Here is a 22,282-nt window from a genome sequence, read left to right on the forward strand (position 1 = left end):
AAAGCCTTATCCAATTTATCAGTTTAGTTTTTGTCAGAAAAGTATTTTCTCACCTCGGTAGTTGAAAAAGTTACCCATTTCAGGTTTCACGTTTGATGTAGTTATTCCAAATACATGAAAGGCTCTAAGACTTATATTCTTAGTTCAACTGAATTTTTTAGGAGCCGTAATTATGCCACATAATCTTTATTTACACTCTGCTCTTGTAAAATCAAGAGAAGTTGATAGAACAAAACCAGAAAAGGTTAAAGATGCCAACAAATATTATTTCATTGAAGCAGCTATAGCTTTATTCGTCAGTTTCATCATCAACGTATTTGTTGTTGCCGTTTTTGCTCATGGGTTGTACAACAAAACAAATCAAGAACTGGTAAATATTTTTGAATTTCACATTTTGTTTGTTAAATTTATATCAATTTCGATTTTTTTAGCATGATTCATGTGTCAAACATCCGTCTATCAACGCCTCAATATTTCCGGTGAGTAGTCCCACCTTAGAAAATATCAAATTTTTTAACAAACGATTATTCACACAGATTTGTTTTTTAAAACATTTCTATTCGAAATTTATAAACTGAAACCATTTCATAAAGCAAAAATTCCACTCAGAAGCCGGAATTTTAAATCATGCTTTTTACAGGCTTCAACAGCTCCCTCCATCATTTGTCGAAAATGATTATTTAAGCATTGTTTTAAAGGAGAAGTAATTGTTACATAATAAGGATGGAAAAATTGTTAATGGCACAATAATTCTGTTCTGGATTTCAAATAATTGATTAATTAAGTGTGACTGTCATTCCAGATGTATATAGACCCTAGTTTCATCACTGATTAGAATTAAATTTGATGCGATTCATGTGTTTTTTTTTAGCTTTCATTAAATTGCTACAAGAAGTTCATTTTGTACTCAACAATAAAGCAGGTTTTGATGAAGTAAATAATAATCACCAGTACTACACCAGACATAACATAGTTTTGAGATATACAAAAACTTCAGATTGTCGTGTAAAAATTTATTGAAGGTTATCAAGTCCCAATTATTCTACCAGGCATAAAACCAAATGATTATTTATTTTTTATATAATGGAGTTTTGCAATGTTTTTACTTATTGTAAAAAGGTATCTGCAAGTTATGATAGGAAAATCGAGAAACCATTAAATATCAAAATTAACTAGGAAGTCCAGAATAGGTCAGTGTACTTGAACACACAAGATAGAAGCAACTGATTTCAGTCTGTAGGCACAATTATATATTTTTATAAACATTCATAATGGTTTCAATATTTTACTTATAATAAATAACACAAATTAATAAATGAAAATCAGCTATAAGAATAAAAAATAAAACTGGAAGTTCTGGCGTAGAATAAATCCAAAACAAACATTTTTCCTAATACTCTTCTCGGTGGGCGATTCACCAACCAAGTTAGCATATTCAGGATATGTTTATATCTAACAGTATACACGTGAAAGTTCCTCCAAATTTTAACAGAGTATGATATACATTAATGATATCAGGTGGAACTTTACGGGAAATTTTCTCGTGAAAGTTCCCGCAAATTTTAACAGTCATTCATTAAATGTACAATGAGCTGTTTGGAATGGGACCTTTGTCATTGTTCTCATTCCACACTTTGCTATTTCCAGACTCTTGAAAGTATCCAAAAATCTAATGTCATGTATCGATTTCAATAAATTCAGACAGTTTTCATTCATTCTATGGCCGTTCTCCAAGACGACACTAGATTTTTCTGATCTTCAAAATCGGATGTCTGTTGCGTGTCTTTTAAATATTTTGTCACATTCCTCACAGCTTATTTCATATGTCCACGACTTTTCATTTTCCAACATCTTATTTTTAGGGTTAGAGTAAAAGTTATAAAGACTACTTTCACGTTAACTTTTTGAAAATACGGGTATTCTTCAAATATTGTAGATAAGTTAATTAGAAATCGTAAATTTATGGGGAATCTTCATAAATCTTCGACATTTCATAACATGAATAAAAACTTAGTGTACTTCCATATGAACCAAGATACTCTAACGGATTGCATCATATTTTCCAAAAAGTTGAACTTTGTAGCTTTTAAAACTTCTTGCTCGCTTCAACAAATGTTAGGTAACCATAAAACCAAGATGTTGGAAGACACAAAGTCGGGGATTTATGAAATAAAACTGTGTTGTTCAACAAGCCTTGGAGAACGGCCATAGAATTAATGAAAACTGTCTAAAATTGTTGAGATCGGTACATGACTAGATTTTTGGATGCTTTGGAAAATTTGGAAACAGCACGGTGTGACACGAGAAATATGAACAGTGACAGCCCATTTTATTCCTTTTAATGAATCACTATGTTGAAATTTGAGAAAACTTCCCGCAAATTTCTAATCAGTCATTGATGTGTTTCGGATAGTAAAAATGTGTCTTGGTTGGTAAAATGCTCATCGAGAAGAGTTTTGCATTTCTGATGATTGGGAAGAGTACTTGTTTTTGGTTCAAGAATTATTCAAAATCTTTTTTGGGAAAGAAAGTTTTTGGCTTTCTACTACTCCATCTGATACAAAAAAATGGATGAGAGAATCTTCCAAAGAAAGGAAGGAATAATCAATTTGAAAATAAATAACTCTATACATGGATGTGTAGATCATGCAAAGAAGTAACTTTCAGACACAAACTGAAAGAAAGTCCTCCTGAAACAGCTACTTTCATATAAACATTGAATTACATGAAAGAAAAAATTCTTTCGAAACAAATACTTCTATATGAACACTGAATTATACAGAAGATACTTTCCTCTATTCAGTTTGATTATCGAACATTCGTGGAGGAATAAGAATCAGATATCATTCACATGAGTTCTACTTTGAATGAATGGTAATAAATTGTACTCACATGGAACACTGTCACCCTAACTGGTATACACGTGTTTCGCCTTAAGACACTTGCCCTAAGGCTCTTCAGTACCAAATTGGATAACATTATAGAAAATACACACACTTCATTCATGAATTACGATTTTGAATGTCACGGAATAAGCTTGATCTGCTTATGTCATCGATGATATCGTAATGACATTCATTCACCTATTTGATTTAATCCCAGCCATGAGGAATCTTATTTGATTTGAAAGGGTTATATTTTTAGGAGTGATTAATTTTTTGGGAAAGAAAGTTTTTGGCTTTCTACTACTCCATCTGATACAAAAAAATGGATGAGAGAATCTTCCAAAGAAAGGAAGGAATAATCAATTTGAAAATAAATAACTCTATACATGGATGTGTAGATCATGCAAAGGAGTAACTTTCAGACACAAACTGAAAGAAAGTCCTCCTGAAACAGCTACTTTCATATAAACATTGAATTACACGAAAGAAAAAATTCTTTCGAAACAAATACTTCTATATGAACACTGAATTATACAGAAGATACTTTCCTCTATTCAGTTTGAATTTTGCATGATCTACACATCCATGTATAGAGTTATTTATTTTCAAATTGATTATTCCTTCCTTTCTTTGGAAGATTCTCTCATCCATTTTTTTGTATCAGATGGAGTAGTAGAAAGCCAAAAACTTTCTTTCCCAAAAAATTAATCACTCCTAAAAATATAACCCTTTCAAATCATATTCAAAATCATTTTAAATGTACTGCTAATTTATTCAACTTTCAGTTTCACAGAAATATTAGGTGACAAAATTGATTTTTTGTACTCTCCATATAGACCTCCCTCCATAAATATAAAAACTCTGTTTATAGAGAGCAAATATTATATGTCATGGTTTAAAATAACTATAGTTGTTCACTTCTGATATCCACAAAATATACTCCATATTGAAGTTATTTAAAAAATACCATGTAGAATTTTTAATTGTTCATTTGTTTTTGTTTATTCACCTTCCACAATCCAAAAAAGATCAATAAAGAACTCTGATTTCTTCCTCAAAATAATGACTTTCGTTCAACTGAATGAATTTTACTAGTTCGGACTTCCATTGTCTGATATGATATAACATGATTTGAAATATCTGACAGAACGAATAAACAATTATATTGAGCAATAAATAAAAAAAAGAAAATAAGTAAAAATTAAAAATTTAACAATCGAAAATTAAATAAAAATTAAAAAGATTTCAAACTAAGTTACATCATGATGTTATGCGAAAGCTATAAATAAATCATATCTCGGAGGAATAGTCCAGTCATCACCCGAAGACGATTGTGGATACCAGCAATCAAAAGTCGTGAAGTAACTTGATTGGAAATCTTTTTAATTTTTAATTCATTTTTTGTTGTTCAATTTTTAATTTTTTTCTTATTTTTTTTCACTGTCTTTATTGCTCAAATAATTGTTATAATTCACCATGAAACATTGTCAACCATTTTTAATCCAATATTTGTGAATGTCAATGAATCATAATTACCTACCTTTTTTTTCTAGGAAAATACTGATTTAGTAGACGCAGATCTCTACAAAGGAGGCATATTCTTAGGTTGCACGTATGGTTTGGTAGCAATGTATATTTGGGCTGTTGGTATTTTAGCAGCAGGACAAAGTTCCACAATGACTGGTGTGTAACTTTTGAGATTACACTATTCAATAAAATCAAATTTATAAAATTATGCTTGTTTAAAAATCTAAAATCTATAGGTGCACTTCTTTGATCTAGAAACGATTTTATGTATAATAATAATATTAATAATATGTTTATTTATCAAAAATCACAATGTTGAATACAGAATGTGAGTAGTGCTTGAAAGCTGATGAATAAATAAACAATGGCATCACTGAAGAAACAATTGTAAGATTGCTCCTTGTGCATGATATAGCCTCTAAAAATTACAATAATTAATTATCCAAGTGTTAAGTAAAAAAGAATCGAAGTGACAAGCTGCAAGTGGATTGACTGTGTATACACAATCCTTTCACCAATGGGTAGCTGTTATTAGATAGTACCTAGTACAGAACTTTGCAATGAATGAGATAGATCCAAGGTATTTTGCATTATAATAGGCAGAAAATAGTGAAAATGAACCAAAAAGGTCATTCATATTGATCATAGTTATATTCTCCAAGAGAATCAACATAAAGGAATTAGGACTCATAAAACTTAGAGGGAGGTTGATTAAATATCTGGAAATATTGGTTATATTCTCCAAGAGGATCAACATAGAGGAATTAGGACTTATAAAACTTAGAGGGAGGTTGATTAAATATTTGGAAATGATATTAAATCCTAAACTGTTCTGACCTAGACTGAGAAAGCATAAAAAGAAATGTGAAGGTAGTACTGATGCTGACCAGACCCTCCAAAACAGAAGATGAAGTATACTGTATTATGTCAGTCAATATGTATCCATCTCCCAATGGATCAAAAGTTTTAAACACAGATAGGCCACACTCAGGGATTAATGAATCAGGAGTGATATCAAGTCTGGTCTGTGAATGTCACGAACAATTGAAGGAACTGACTTATAGGAGTAGATTTACTCTGTACTGGGTGCCAGGATCTCAGAAATAACGGCTATTAGTATGTAAATTTTTATGAGAATGTGAGGTACAGAAGGAAAGCAATTTCTGAATATATATATATATATATATATATATATATATATATATATATATATATATATATATATATATATATATATATAGGAGTTCATAAGAGCTATATTTTGATATAATTTTTAAATATACAGGGTGTTTGGTGTAGGTGCTACAGACCAAATGTCCATTTTTTAAAATAGAACGCCCTGTATATCATTATATATTCAGATGCTACTTTAAATTCTGATATCATTTCATGTTTGGTTTTTGAAATCCGGTTACGGCGTTGTTGAGTTATTGCACTTTTCCTTAATTATAAAGTTTCAAAAAAACTTATTTACTCGTACACGAATCCAGTCTATATCTTTTATTAAATTGAACTAGACTACTACTGAATGCATACCATTATTCTCACCTCTACGATACGATATCGATATCAGTTGAATATAATATTGAAATTCTTGAGAATGTGACTAACTTGAGGGTGAATTGCTTTATATTGCACAATTTCATCAAGTAGCTTATGCTTGTTGATGCCATAGTAACAAATGTTGTTGAATTGTATCTACTTGTCAGTTCGATTCAGTGATTCTTTGCAAAACAGTAACTGTGTTCTTTGTGCGAAAACTCCAGTATGCCTTTCGCGTTTAGTCCAAGTGATTGCATTGATATGTTATTAATTTTTGGGGAATGTCAGAAAAACTGCCGTCAAGCACAACGTCTATACCAAGAACGTTTTCCAGACAGACCCATTCCGTCACGAATGACTTTTTCGAGAGTTGTAGAAAAATTGCGAACTGGGTCATTTCCTTCCACTATAAAGCATCGTCAACATACGAGGTCTGTTAGAACTGAAGATTTAGAGATCAATGTGTTGGCTTATATTATTCATCCATATGTTTCTATCCGTACTCTTGCAGAAGAAGTCGGTGTGAGTAAATCTAATGTACAGAGAATTCTGAAAGAAAATAAATACCACCCATTCAAAATTCAGTTGGTACAAGGTTTGAAACCCACGGACTTTGAACGACGACTTGAATTCATTGCTAGTATTCAGGTAATATTACATGAAAGTCCTAACATATTCAGTCAAATTTTGTGGAGCGATGAATCGCGATTCCACAATAATGGAGTTGTGAATCGACATAACAGTCACTATTGGTCTCAAGAAAATCTCCACTGGGTCCGCGAAAGTAATTTTCAAACTACTTGGGGTATTAATGTATGGTGTGGATTGTTCAATGGCCGCATCATAGGACCTTACTTTTTCAAAGAAAATCTCAATGGATTGCGATATTTACATTTTCTAGAAAATGATTTGATCCAGTTGATGGAAGATATTCCCATAGCAGAATGACAAGGAATTTGATGGCAACAAGATGGTGCTCCTCCTCACAATTCACAGGTTGTTACTGAATATCTGGATAGAACGTACCCAAATAGATGGATTGGTAGTAAGGGTCCAATTCGGTGGCCGGCTCGATCCCCAGATTTATCACCGCTTGATTTTTTCCTATGGGGTTATTAAAAAGATATTATTTTCACTACTCCCCCTTTGAATGTGGATGATCCAAAAATGAAAATTCGACTAGCGTGCAGTGATATTACGCCTGATATTATAAGAGCGACTTGTACGAGAGAAGTGATTCGACGTTTCGAAGCCTGTATAATATCTAATGGGCATCACTGAACAATTTTTATGACTTATTTCTAGGTACCTACCTAGGTACCTACCTATATATATATATATATATATATATATATATATATATATATACCGGGTGTCCCATATTTTATGTGACAGGCAATATCTGGTTTGTTGAAGGAGATACACAAAAATGTTTCATACAAAAGTTTTAGGAGTTCATGAGAGCTATATTTTGATATAATTTTTAAATATACAGGGTGTTTGGTGTAGGTGCTATTTTAAAAAAATCCATTTTTTAAAATAGAACGCCCAGTATATCATTACATATTCAGATGCTACGTTAAATTCTGATATCATTTCATGTTTGGTTTTTGAAATTCGGTTACGGCGTTGTTGAGTTATTGCTTAAAATGTAAAGTCTTGAGAACGACTATTATTTTTAAAAATATCTCATACAATTATTCTCTCTGCATCAGATCACATGAAAATTAGTCAAAATTTTGGGTGTTCGAAGTAATGGTTTCAATTTTGAGTTGTGGAATTCAGTCAGGAATCATTTTGAATATGAAACAATTGCGAAATTGAAAGAGGTGTATTCGAAAACAAATCTTTAATTAATAACAATGTAAATAATATAACTTGATAAATCATTTCATAAGGATGGTAGGTACCTAGAAATAAGTCATAAAAATTGTTCAGTGATGCCCATTAGATATTATACAGGCTTCGAAACGTCGAATCACTTCTCTCGTACAAGTCGCTCTTATAATATCAGGCGTAATATCACTGCACGCTAGTCGAATTTTCATTTTTGGATCATCCACATTCAAAGGGGGAGTAGTGAAAATAATATCTTTTTAATAACCCCATAGGAAAAAATCAAGCGGTGATAAATCTGGGGATCGAGCCGGCCACCGAATTGGACCCTTACTACCAATCCATCTATTTGGGTACGTTCTATCCAGATATTCAGTAACAACCTGTGAATTGTGAGGAGGAGCACCATCTTGTTGCCATCAAATTCCTTGTCATTCTGCTATGGGAATATCTTCCATCAACTGGATCAAATCATTTTCTAGAAAATGTAAATATCGCAATCCATTGAGATTTTCTTTGAAAAAGTAAGGTCCTATGATGCGGCCATTGAACAATCCACACCATACATTAATACCCCAAGTAGTTTGAAAATTACTTTCGCGGACCCAGTGGAGATTTTCTTGAGACCAATAGTGACTGTTATGTCGATTCACAACTCCATTATTGTGGAATCGCGATTCATCGCTCCACAAAATTTGACTGAATATGTTAGGACTTTCATGTAATATTACCTGAATACTAGCAATGAATTCAAGTCGTCGTTCAAAGTCCGTGGGTTTCAAACCTTGTACCAACTGAATTTTGAATGGGTGGTATTTATTTTCTTTCAGAATTCTCTGTACATTAGATTTACTCACACCGACTTCTTCTGCAAGAGTACGGATAGAAACATATGGATGAATAATATAAGCCAACACATTGATCTCTAAATCTTCAGTTCTAACAGACCTCGTATGTTGACGATGCTTTATAGTGGAAGGAAATGACCCAGTTCGCAATTTTTCTACAACTCTCGAAAAAGTCATTCGTGACGGAATGGGTCTGTCTGGAAAACGTTCTTGGTATAGACGTTGTGCTTGACGGCAGTTTTTCTGACATTCCCCAAAAATTAATAACATATCAATGCAATCACTTGGACTAAACGCGAAAGGCATACTGGAGTTTTCGCACAAAGAACACAGTTACTGTTTTGCAAAGAATCACTGAATCGAACTGACAAGTAGATACAATTCAACAACATTTGTTACTATGGCATCAACAAGCATAAGCTACTTGATGAAATTGTGCAATATAAAGCAATTCACCCTCAAGTTAGTCACATTCTCAAGAATTTCAATATTATATTCAACTGATATCGATATCGTATCGTAGAGGTGAGAATAATGGTATGCATTCAGTAGTAGTCTAGTTCAATTTAATAAAAGATATAGACTGGATTCGTGTACGAGTAAATAAGTTTTTTTGAAACTTTATAATTAAGGAAAAGTGCAATAACTCAACAACGCCGTAACCGGATTTCAAAAACCAAACATGAAATGATATCAGAATTTAAAGTAGCATCTGAATATATAATGATATACAGGGCGTTCTATTTTAAAAAATGGACATTTGGTCTGTAGCACCTACACCAAACACCCTGTATATTTAAAAATTATATCAAAATATAGCTCTTATGAACTCCTATATATATATATATATATATATATATATATATATATATATATATATATATATATATATATATATATATTCAGAAATTGCTTTCCTTCTGTACCTCACATTCTCATAAAAATTTACATACTAATAGCCGTTATTTCTGAGATCCTGGCACCCAGTACAGAGTAAATCTACTCCTATAAGTCAGTTCCTTCAATTGTTCGTGACATTCACAGACCAGACTTGATATCACTCCTGATTCATTAATCCCTGAGTGTGGCCTATCTGTGTTTAAAACTTTTGATCCATTGGGAGATGGATACATATTGACTGACATAATACAGTATACTTCATCTTCTGTTTTGGAGGGTCTGGTCAGCATCAGTACTACCTTCACATTTCTTTTTATGCTTTCTCAGTCTAGGTCAGAACAGTTTAGGATTTAATATCATTTCCAAATATTTAATCAACCTCCCTCTAAGTTTTATAAGTCCTAATTCCTCTATGTTGATCCTCTTGGAGAATATAACCAATATTTCCAGATATTTAATCAACCTCCCTCTAAGTTTTATGAGTCCTAATTCCTTTATGTTGATTCTCTTGGAGAATATAACTATGATCAATATGAATGACCTTTTTGGTTCATTTTCACTATTTTCTGCCTATTATAATGCAAAATACCTTGGATCTATCTCATTCATTGCAAAGTTCTGTACTAGGTACTATCTAATAACAGCTACCCATTGGTGAAAGGATTGTGTATACACAGTCAATCCACTTGCAGCTTGTCACTTCGATTCTTTTTTACTTAACACTTGGATAATTAATTATTGTAATTTTTAGAGGCTATATCATGCACAAGGAGCAATCTTACAATTGTTTCTTCAGTGATGCCATTGTTTATTTATTCATCAGCTTTCAAGCACTACTCACATTCTGTATTCAACATTGTGATTTTTGATAAATAAACATATTATTAATATTATTATTATACATAAAATCGTTTCTAGATCAAAGAAGTGCACCTATAGATTTTAGATTTTTAAACAAGCATAATTTTATAAATTTGATTTTATTGAATAGTGTAATCTTCCAAAGAAAGGAAGGAATAATCAATTTGAAAATAAATAACTCTATACATGGATGTGTAGATCATGCAAAGGAGTAACTTTCAGACACAAACTGAAAGAAAGTCCTCCTGAAACAGCTACTTTCATATAAACATTGTATATTTAAAAATTATATCAAAATATAGCTCTCATGAACTCCTAAAACTTTTGTATGAAACATTTTTGTGTATCTCCTTCAACAAACCAGATATTGCCTGTCACATAAAATATGGGACACCCGGTATATATATATATATATATATATATATATATATATATATATATATATATATATATATATATAATAGTAGTTTTTCGGGGATTCGGTCTGATTAGAATAAATATTTACTCTTTTTAGCTGCCCGAGCTTTCGCTAATGTTTATTAGCTTTATCGAGGGCTGTAATATAAAAAGGACATAATAAATATATATATATATATATATATATATATATATATATATATATATATATATATATATATATATATATATATATATATATATATATATATATATATACATACACATATATATATATACACACACACATATATATATATATATATATATATATATATATATATATATATATATATATATATAACATAATAACGGATAAAACAGAATATCTGTGCTATGTGAGAATATTCAATTTGGAAATTTCAATTTTGAAAGAAGTCTTCAACATCAAAATGACAACTTTTTGACATTGAATAATGTGAAATACTTTTTCAAATTTTTATTATCGTTCATTATGGGGATTTATACTGTGTTAATATTACAGGATGTATTCAGATTTATATTTTTTGTTAGTAAAAATGAATAAATTTTGCTGAGGTTGTCGATGTCTGTCTTTTTGTTGATATTGTTTTCTTTAATTTTGATCTCAGCCATTTCCAGAAATTGCCTTTTATTTGAATCTGGTTCGAAATGGAGAATTTTGGTGTTAGTATAATTGGCTGAATGATCATTATCTAGAACATGTTGTGTGAGTGCACAAGAATTTCGTTTTAAATTTTTTACAATTACTTTTATGAAGAGCTATGCGGGTTTTTAAATTGTTTTTTGTTTGACCTATATATATCTTATCACAATTGTTGCAGGGAATTTCGTAAACTACATGTGACTTTTCAAATAACGGATCTTCATCTTTCAATTTTGAATGTAGTTTAGTTAAGGGTTTAACTTTCCTTTGTGATTTTTTTATATTCTGTTCTTGTTTAAATACGTTTATGATTTTGCTGGACAATTCAGGGACATAAGGAATGGAAAAGTATTTGAAATTTGGATTTTCAGCTTTATTGTTCTCTCTGATGTTGATGATATTAGATGGAGTATTATATAACAATTTATTTAAAAATTTTGGAGGATAAGAATTAGTTAATAAAATATTGAATAATTGTTTTAAATTTTTTTCTACCAATGTAGGATGAGAAATTTTTTCTATTCGATTTTTTAAACCTAGAACTAAATTAATTTTCATTTTTTGTGGATGGCAGGATAAATAATTTATATATCTGCCTGAATTAGTGGGTTTAGTAAAATAATCTAAAATAACAGAGTTATCATCTTTCCTGATTAAAAGAGTATCTAAAAAAGGTACTGTTTTGTTTTTTTCTTTTTCTATGGTAAATTGAATAGATGGATTGTAATTGTTAAAAATGGTTTTTATATCATCAATTTTGTCAAAAGGTACAGCACATATTATATCATCCACAAACTTTTTTAAAAAAGGAACCTGAAATGATAATTTTGGAATACATTCATGTAATAAATCATCCATCACATACTGGGCTAAAATAGGTGATAAAGTTGATCCCATTGGAGTACCAAGTATTTGTTTATAATATTCGTTGTCATAAACGAAAACAGTAGTATCAAAAATGAAATCTATTAATTCTAAGAAGGCTGTTTTTGTTAATTTGGTATGATTAGTAATAATATTCCAATGTCTTTCAATGCTGTGTTTTACCAGATTTATTGGTATGTTACTAAAAAGTGATATAACATCCAAACTTATAATTTCGAAATTTTTAGGTAGTTTCATTCCTTGCATGAAAATAGAAAATTCAAAAGAATCTTTAATATAATATTGATTATTTGTATTATATGCATTGGTTAAAATTTCTGTAATGAACTTTGAGAGTTTACTATTTGGTGCATCAATGGATGATATGATAGGTCTCAAACTCAATATTGGTTTATGAATTTTTGGTAAACCATAGAATTTTGGAACAATGGAGTTATATATGGTAAAATTTTCTTTAGATGTCTTACTGATGAAATAAATTTTTTACATTTATTAAAAATATAAGAAAAATAACAACTTGTTTTAGTTTTTTTAAAATGATTTGTGATGATATTTGTTATTTGTTATTTATCAAAGACCATCCAGAGCTGATAATAACCAATTCTGATAAGGGCAATACCACAGTTATCATGTTAAAATCTCAATATGAACAATTATCTCATGAACTCTTGAATGATGGTAATTATTATAAAAAACTCAATCATAATCCAACGTCCACTATACAACAAAAATCTAATGCACTCATCAAAAAATTACATGAGAAACATTTCATTTCAAGAAAATTTTACCATATATAACTCCATTGTTCCAAAATTCTATGGTTTACCAAAAATTCATAAACCAATATTGAGTTTGAGACCTATCATATCATCCATTGATGCACCAAATAGTTCATTACAGAAATTTTAACCAATGCATATAATACAAATAATCAATATTATATTAAAGATTCTTTTGAATTTTCTATTTTCATGCAAGGAATGAAACAACCTAAAAATTTCGAAATTATAAGTTTGGATGTTATATCACTTTTTAGTAACATACCAATAAATCTGGTAAAACACAGCATTGAAAGACATTGGAATATTATTACTAATCATACCAAATTAACAAAAACAGCCTTCTTAGAATTAATAGATTTCATTTTTGATACTACTGTTTTCGTTTATGACAACGAATATTATAAACAAATACTTGGTACTCCAATGGGATCAGCTTTATCACCTATTTTAGCCCAGTATGTGATGGATGATTTATTACATGAATGTATTCCAAAATTATCATTTCAGGTTCCTTTTTTAAAAAAGTTTGTGGATGATATAATATGTGCTGTACCTTTTGACAAAATTGATGATATAAAAACCATTTTTAACAATTACAATCCATCTATTCAATTTACCATAGAAAAAGAAAAAAACAAAACAGTACCTTTTTTAGATACTCTTTTAATCAGGAAAGATGATAACTCTGTTATTTTAGATTATTTTACTAAACCCACTAATTCAGGCAGATATATAAATTATTTATCCTGCCATCCACAAAAAATGAAAATTAATTTAGTTCTAGGTTTAAAAAATCGAATAGAAAAAATTTCTCATCCTACATTGGTAGAAAAAAATTTAAAACAATTATTCAATATTTTATTAACTAATTCTTATCCTCCAAAATTTTTAAATAAATTGTTATATAATACTCCATCTAATATCATCAACATCAGAGAGAACAATAAAGCTGAAAATCCAAATTTCAAATACTTTTCCATTCCTTATGTCCCTGAATTGTCCAGCAAAATCATAAACGTATTTAAACAAGAACAGAATATAAAAATTTCACAAAGGAAAGTTAAACCCTTAACTAAACTACATTCAAAATTGAAAGATGAAGATCCGTTATTTGAAAAGTCACATGTAGTTTACGAAATTCCCTGCAACAATTGTGATAAGATATATATAGGTCAAACAAAAAACAATTTAAAAACCCGCATAGCTCTTCATAAAAGTAATTGTAAAAATTTAAAACGAAATTCTTGTGCACTCACACAACATGTTCTAGATAATGATCATTCAGCCAATTATACTAACACCAAAATTCTCCATTTCGAACCAGATTCAAATAAAAGGCAATTTCTGGAAATGGCTGAGATCAAAATTAAAGAAAACAATATCAACAAAAAGACAGACATCGACAACCTCAGCAAAATTTATTCATTTTTACTAACAAAAAATATAAATCTGAATACATCCTGTAATATTAACACAGTATAAATCCCCATAATGAACGATAATAAAAATTTGAAAAAGTATTTCACATTATTCAATGTCAAAAAGTTGTCATTTTGATGTTGAAGACTTCTTTCAAAATTGAAATTTCCAAATTGAATATTCTCACATAGCACAGATATTCTGTTTTATCCGTTATTATGTTTTATATATATATATATATATATATATATATATATATATATATATATGTGTGTGTATATATATATATGTGTATATATATGTGTATGTATATATATATATATATATATATATATATATATATATATTTATTATGTCCTTTTTATATTACAGCCCTCGATAAAGCTAATAAACATTAGCGAAAGCTCGGGCAGCTAAAAAGAGTAAATATTTATTCTAATCAGACCGAATCCCCGAAAAACTACTATTCTATACATACATACGGTCGTTACACTATCAATTATATATATATATATATATATATATATATATATATATATATATATATCTGAAAACATGAAAATTCTAATAATTTGTGTGTTATATAAACTTTAGTCATTCATGCTTCATATTTTAATTCATAATTATTGGATATTGGATAAAATTTTGAAAGGATTAGTTTATGTAACTGCATCAAAAAATAAAGAAATTTGAAAATGGGTAAATAATAATGTTTTAGGTACTTATGCTGGCCAATTTGCAATGGAAGGTTTTTTGAATCTCCAGTGGGCCAGATGGAAGAGAGTTTTATTCACTCGAACAATTGCAATTGTCCCTACTTTTTGTTTAGCATTTTTCAGTAACCTTGAAGATCTGACAAACATGAATGATACTTTAAATGCTATAATGAGTCTCCAGTTGCCGTTTGCCACCATTCCTACTATAGCATTTACTAGTAATCCACTAATCATGGGAGCATTTGTAAATGGAATGTATGTTTCAAGTGAACTGATTTATTTTGAACTGAAATAATTTTTTTTTATTTTAGAGGAAACAAAATAGCTTCGATAGCTCTCAGTATCGTGGTGATAGCAATTAATACCTATCTTGTTATAAATACTGTGAATGAAATGGAACTTAGCTGGTTCCCACTTCTTATTGTTGTAGTTTTTGGTATTATATACCTTCTTTTCTGTGCATATTTGGTAGTACATATGGCAGTATCAATGGGAAACACTAATTTGTTGAGGTACAATTTCGTAAACAAATATGTCATGGGGCCAGTTGATGCAACTCTTGACATAAATCCTATTAGTTATTCTAGGTAAGCAATCTTCATATAATATAAAATTTTATGTGCTTTCATTGTTTCTGTGTTTTGAAAATTCTAACATGAAACAATTTCAGTCAATCTGCATAAATCAAGGATCTTGGGATTATGTGCTTCAATATGTGACAGTGTATGTATAAATGTTGCTTATGCCAATGAGTTTCAGGTCTATTTTTCCTTCTTCACATGTGACTAATATAATTTTCTTTTTTGTTTAACAGTGTTAATCTTAAGAAGCTTGTTTCGCCCACTTAGCATTTATTTTTGTAGTGAGTACTTCTTTTCAATGTTTTTATTTTTATTGTTGATATTTTGATATAACTATTTATTACCCTGGTACATCAACATTTTTGGCTCTTTTTAATAATCGTATATCAAAAAGCAAAAGAAATTATGGAATTACCAAGATCATTATGGAATTACTTGAAGAGATTTTCTTGTCCAAAATAATTCTCCAAAATAATCTCCAGAAAATCAATGAGTTTATTCCAAAATACCTATTTTATTTTAATGTTTTGTGATTTGATATCATTGAATAATAACTTCTTGTTACAATACTGCACAATTTTGAGTAATTTTCGGTGTTAACAAAAAATAAAAATAACTGCACCAAAAACTTAAATTATTTTACCTTTCAAAAAAGTTAATGTGGTTAACACCATCGTTGTGTGATTTGTAATATTGCAGGCTTTTAAAATAAACCGGCATATAGAAGATGCTGTCTATTTATTTTTAGCAAATTTTCATTTTTCGTAGTCCCCATTTACAAAAATGGGTAAAAAATTAAAACTTCACCCTGACTTCAAATCTAAATGTAGTTTTTAATGCTGGAGAACTTTTCTAAATAACATTTCCCAAGATTTTTCAAAATAAGAGTACTTTGCTCGTGTCTCAAAATCAAATGTTTGAAGGCTCCTTGTAAGTTACGTGTGTTTTACTACATTTCGTTGGTGCATGTTCAGTTTTAGGGGATGCACAAACTTTTATCAGGAGTATCTTTTTCAAGAAAAACCCTTAATAAATAAGTTTCCCATATATATATATATATATATATATATATATATATATATATATATATATATATATATATATATATATATATATATATATATATATATATAGATTTTACTATCATTCGATAAAGATAATATTTGTTCAAGAGAAACAGAAAAATGATTTTGAAAAGCAAAAAGTCACTTTTGTCAGTATGTAAACTGACTTCTATGATTTATGAGTGCTTTGATTTCGAGTTGGATTTGTTGAATAACCAGGGCTTTACTATATGGTTATCATTGTTTCAGTATTGTATTTTTCACAGATCTCAATCAGAATGGACATTAGGCAATAACTCAACCATAGAGGATGCAAGATTCTGAAAAAATAAAATCTAACAAATATTTTGGGAGATTTAGAAATTGCTGTCTATTTGTGTTTTAATTTCATTCATTAGTATAGGTCTAATATAGTTAGTCATTAATAAAAAGCAATAAATTATGCATGACTGGCTGGTATTCATAAAGTTCCTAGTACCTTATTTTCTGGATTTCCGTTTTATGTATATAGGTGAAATTGAATATTATATGGTGTATAATAACGTAACTGTATAGTAATTGTAATAAATACTCTTTATATTATGAAAACTGAACAACATTAAATATTGAACCCGTACAGATATTTTCAACAAAGTTTTTGTAGTTCTTCAACTTTTGTGTGCATTGTAACTTTTTTACAAAGTGATGTAATTGGATTTGTCACAGTAAAGAAATTTTAAAGTATTTTCATTTACTATTTTCTGACATGTTTTATATTGGATGTGACATGTATATATACCACAGATATATTGTATAGTATTTGGTTTTTTTATTAAAGAAAATAAACCTGTTATTTGATTTTTCTTATTATTCGAGCTGAAGATAGACATGTTTACACTATCTGCCCGATAGTGGCTTACTTCATTGAGAAAAACAATAAATAAATAATGTGAATATGTGTACTTTCAAGTAACCAAATAGAAGACTTGATCCACTCTTCGATTTGTCAATTTAGCACAGCCAAAGACAAAGAATTATCGAAGTCATATACAGAACAAGAGAACTACAATAAATATTCATTAGCAACACTACATTTGAAAGTATTATAAATAAATTTGCATGAGACTAAACAATTTTAAATGTAGGTAGGTAGGTATGTGTGCAAGATCCCGTTCCTACATGTGGTTCACTATTTGAATTTGAACGACCGGTATAAAATCGGCCGTCTACAATCGGTGTGTGTGCAATTAGCCTTACAGTGATCATGCAACTTTTCATCCTTTATTATTATTATTATTATTATCAGCAAGAGGAAGATTGCTATATACCTGAAAAAAACTTTTGGCTTTATATTTTTCCAATTATACGGGGTGTCAATTTGAAAACTGCCCACCCTTAATATCTTCTTTCCAGTATGAGGAATCGAAAAACAGGTCAACTTTATTGTCAAGGAGGGTAATTTCAAGGACTATTTGTAGACCTCGTGGTTCAACCCGCTAGGAGGGGTAGATGTTACCCTTAGAATTTTAAATGTTAAGGAAGGTCAAGTGGCACATTATTTTGATTGGCGGTCAATTCTGCTTCCAATGGTACCCTGATTTATTATTTTTTGATGAGCATTTTCCGAAAAATTGCTTTCTAAACTTACACATGTAATTAGAATTTGCCTGTTCTTAGATAAATTATTGTATTGACTTATTTTAAAATTGATTACTTCCATACTTTCTTTGGAAGATTCCCACATTTTTTGTATCAAGATGGAGTAGTAGAAAGCCAAACACTTTCTTTCCCAAAAACAATTTCTGTCTTTGTATGCTTTCTGGTTCCTATTCCAATTCGTCTCAATCGAAGGAATCTTCAGTATGGGGAGATGGGGAAACACATGACATAATCAAAGATTATTTATATATATGCTTGTCAAAATTAAAACTGATAACATTATTTTTGACGTTTCATTGGTTATCCTGTTAATTCTAGTTATAGTACTGATGCTTGTTGGGCACCAAAAAAAAAAACACAAATTTCAGTAGAGCCCATAGGCAAAAACTGCTACTTGAAAACTGCCAAACATATGCAGACACAATTCAACACAATCATTTGTTATATAAAAATTATTGAAAAAAGTGAGAATTTTAGAACAACATTATTTTTTTATATAATCATAATTGTAAGCTACAAAATGATATGTCTACAGAAAATACCTAAAAAGTACTTTGTAAGTTTTTCATAATATTATAATGTTATATTGGCAAAAATGAGTCAGGACAGGTTTTATGAAGGTAGATTTGTAGTTGTAGTTAATTCATGTAAATCTGTTGAAAAAAATCTGTCTTTCCGTTTACCAGCTGTCGTCCCCCTACGAACGACAACTCTCAAAAGTCAAAACTTGTGAGAGCTAAGGACTGACGAGGTCTTACCTTTCAACGTGATATTCCTAGCACGGATTGGACAGTAGGAAGTAAAAATAAATCGTTCTTTCTCGTGGCATGAACCACCAGTTCACACAGCGGTTGATTGAGTGAGTTGAGCAAACCTCCCACGTCAACCCAACCGGCAATGGTTACTTTCTGGAAAGTGGATATTAGATTTCCAATTGTTATTTCAACTGATGTTGGTTTATATTTCAATTGAACGGCTTTTCACAGCAGGTGTAAAGTTTAATGTATCGAGTGTATATATAGATACAAATTTCACATAATTAATTTTACTTGGAACATTATGAATCAAAGTGACCAAAAAAACAGACTGTCTCCAAGGAATGATGTTTGGTGAAAAAATAAAAACCTCAAAGCAGTACCAAATATATGTAATTTTACAAACATATGAATCTATAACAACACGTGAAGCCTTTGTAACAATAACTTACACAAACAAACACTTTCATTGAATATTTATCAGATATGTTCACTAGGTGACTCAATATTATGTTTTTTCTTCAAATGAATTTTTCTATAATAGTTATCTATAAATTTTTTGTCACAACAGGGACATTTGAAAGGTTTCTCACCTGTATGAGTGCACAAATGTTTTTGTAGTTTGTTATTGAAAGCAAATATTTTAGGACACATGGGACACAAAAATCTCTTTTCTGGTTTTATAATTTTCATTGTTCCAATGTCGTGTATAATCTTCATATGTTTCCTTAAGCCATGATGGTTTTTATACTCTTTATCATGGCAAATATTGCATTTGAACAATCGTTCACTGGAATGACTTCTTAAGTGCTTCATTAAGTCTGATTTGTCAAAGAATTTTTTCTCACATATATGACAACTACAATCTTTGATGCCAATATGTCTCTTTCGATGAGTTGCTAAACTGGAATTTATAGGAAACCTTTTGGAGCAGTAACTACATACATATTTCCATTCATTAGGCTCTGTATGCATACATATCTTGTGTGTTCGTAAAATACTTGCAGTATTAAAACTTTTCTCACACATGTTACACTTATATTCCCTTTTATTTAAATGTATTTTACTGTGATGATACAGGTCACCTGAGCAAACAAAGGATTTGCCACAGTATGAACATATAAATGGTTTTTCATTGTTATGGTTTCTTTTATGAACCAACAAACCATGAGAATTAGTGTATTTTGCATCACACATATCACACTGGTATGGCTTTTCAAAAGTATGTTTGGCACGAATGTGTGCAGAATAATGTTGTCTCCGATGAAACACTTTACCACAATACTCACAAGTAAGAGGATTTTTTCTCTTATTTACTTTTTTCTTTGTTTCTAACATCGGTTTCACTTCATCTTCAGAGGAATAATTTTCATCCCGATCGATAAAATCCTCTGTAGAATCTTCTTTCGTGTCCATCTTCTCAGATTTAAGATCTTGTACATACAGTAGCATTTTATCTATTTTTGAATCTTCATTACTTTCATCATCACTTTGCTTTTTATGTATTCTTGTAATATGAGATTTGAGAGACCGCTTCAACTTGAATTGTTTTTTACATATATCACATTCATAAAAGGACTTCATGTCCTCTATTTCTTTTTTACAATCACCTTCCTCAATTAACATCAATAACTGTCCTTTTCGAAGTTCTTCACTAAGTATGCAAATCTGTATAAATTCGTAAGAAAACGCCAATTTTTCAATGCAATTTTTGCAGATATTATAGTCTTCATCCCATTTCTTAAAAATATTAATGTAATATAGTTAATGCAAAAAATAAATAAATAAATGATTTACCTGATCAGGAGCACATACTGATAGTTTATGTTGATAACTTAAATCATTTCCATTTGTTTCCTTGATGTTTTTCAAGTGTGAATTTTTTTTCACACATACACAACAATATTCTTCGAGGCCCATCTTGTACCATAAACAAAAAATAGAATAGTTTCAGTCAACACTCCACTTTTCAAATATTTAATTCATACACAGGCTTTGGAGTCGACAATATGAACTAATGTCACAGTATAGCTATTTAGCATTTTACTGTGCTAATATAATTTCATAACAATAACAAAAAATATTAATCATACCGTTCCTAACCTTAAATCGTGAAAATGGTTTTCTCCGGCATAAAAGTAAAACTGTCATGACAAGTTCGACTGACCTTCAAGCGTTGATCGACATCGACACCACAGACTAAAAAGGGATAGATGCGGTGGACTGGAAAATATGGCTGAAGTAACGTTTATTTTCTGAGTTCTGGCGCATAATATGAATGCATAATCGAACAAGTAGGTTTTTTTCCGATAATGTTTCATTTCTGATATTTTGTGGATTCTGTGAAGTTCATGATATTGTGCGGGCCAGGTACGAGAAGATAGATATATTAGGCTTGTTTTGGTTCTCTGCCCGGACTGTTCCTAACAGTCAGAAAACAGTCACCCAACTGAATACTGCACATTTTGTCGCGTTAACCTTTTCAGTCCACAACTGACTCACTGATTTTGGACGATTCGAAACAGATATGTTGATATTACTTCCATAAACTCAAATATTAAATACTTTTTATAGTTTTACTTAATCCAAAACTGAAATTTACTCTCGAAATAGAAGAAAACAATCCATTAGCATCTCTAGATACTAAAGTAATTAAAAATGCTAACCGAATTTTTAAGGTAGACTGGTATCATAAACTAACTTTTTCTGAGAGATTTTTAAATTAACAGTAAAAATCAACATTATAAGAAATTTAAAATCAAGAGCAATTGCCATTTTTAATCCTGGATTCCGTAACAGATAACTCCAATTATTTAAGAATTACCTAGTAAAAAATAATTTTCCTATATAAAGCCCTTATTAGAAAAATAATTAAAGAAAGAAGTTCCTTTTCTCAAAATATAGGAGTGAAACCAAAATATCACAACATTCCATTCATCTGATAAACTTGGAATGCTACTTA

At 30.0% G+C, this 22,282-nt stretch overlaps 2 protein-coding genes across 8 annotated transcripts in view; one reads left to right on the plus strand and one right to left on the minus strand.

Moving 5' to 3' along the window:
* The window catches only part of LOC111507490 (solute carrier family member malvolio), an 85,086-nt gene extending 67,329 nt beyond the window's left edge, over window positions 1-17,757 (plus strand). For 3 of the 6 annotated variants that reach the window (XM_023162798.2, XM_023162822.2, XM_023162805.2), the window contains exons 6-11: window positions 162-370; window positions 432-479; window positions 4,439-4,568; window positions 15,285-15,537; window positions 15,594-15,869; window positions 17,194-17,757. In XM_023162798.2, the coding sequence (XP_023018566.1) occupies window positions 162-370; window positions 432-479; window positions 4,439-4,568; window positions 15,285-15,537; window positions 15,594-15,869; window positions 17,194-17,251 (974 nt within the window). In that variant the 3' untranslated portion in view covers window positions 17,252-17,757. Of the gene's footprint in view, window positions 1-161; window positions 371-431; window positions 480-4,438; window positions 4,569-15,284; window positions 15,538-15,593; window positions 15,870-15,952; window positions 16,006-16,096; window positions 16,145-17,193 lie in introns of all 6 variants that reach the window. The other 3 variants (XR_002722406.2, XM_023162843.2, XM_023162831.2) reach the window with 3 other exon arrangements.
* A 1,939-nt stretch (window positions 17,758-19,696) lies between these two features.
* Window positions 19,697-21,566, minus strand: LOC111507535 (uncharacterized). 2 transcript variants are annotated; one of them, XM_023162864.2, is made up of 3 exons: window positions 21,424-21,566; window positions 21,118-21,240; window positions 19,697-21,060 (listed from the first exon to the last, which is right to left on the minus strand). In XM_023162864.2, the coding sequence occupies exons 1-3, from the start codon at window positions 21,469-21,471 to the stop codon at window positions 19,801-19,803; spliced, it is 1,431 nt and encodes a 476-aa protein (XP_023018632.1). In that variant the 5' UTR covers window positions 21,472-21,566; the 3' UTR covers window positions 19,697-19,800. The 2 variants fall into 2 exon arrangements, with proteins under 2 accessions (XP_023018632.1, XP_023018639.1); XM_023162871.2 differs by having other exon boundaries at window positions 21,414-21,527.
* Window positions 21,567-22,282: the final 716 nt, after the last annotated feature.

This window comes from Leptinotarsa decemlineata, unplaced genomic scaffold, assembly GCF_025532065.1.
Source record: "Leptinotarsa decemlineata unplaced genomic scaffold, Ldec_3_MD MMD2_tig00078346_RagTag_RagTag, whole genome shotgun sequence".
NCBI lineage: Eukaryota > Metazoa > Arthropoda > Insecta > Coleoptera > Chrysomelidae > Leptinotarsa > Leptinotarsa decemlineata.

Coding starts and splice junctions, on each gene's coding strand:
- LOC111507535 (XM_023162864.2), bottom strand. CDS start 21,471: ATGACAGTTTTACTTTTATGCCGGAGAAAACCATTTTCACGATTTAAG. Junction 21,241..21,423: donor AACCATTTTCACGATTTAAG/GTTAGGAACGGT, acceptor TTATGGTACAAG/ATGGGCCTCGAAGAATATTG. Junction 21,061..21,117: donor CAGTATGTGCTCCTGATCAG/GTAAATCATTTA, acceptor AATATTTTTAAG/AAATGGGATGAAGACTATAA.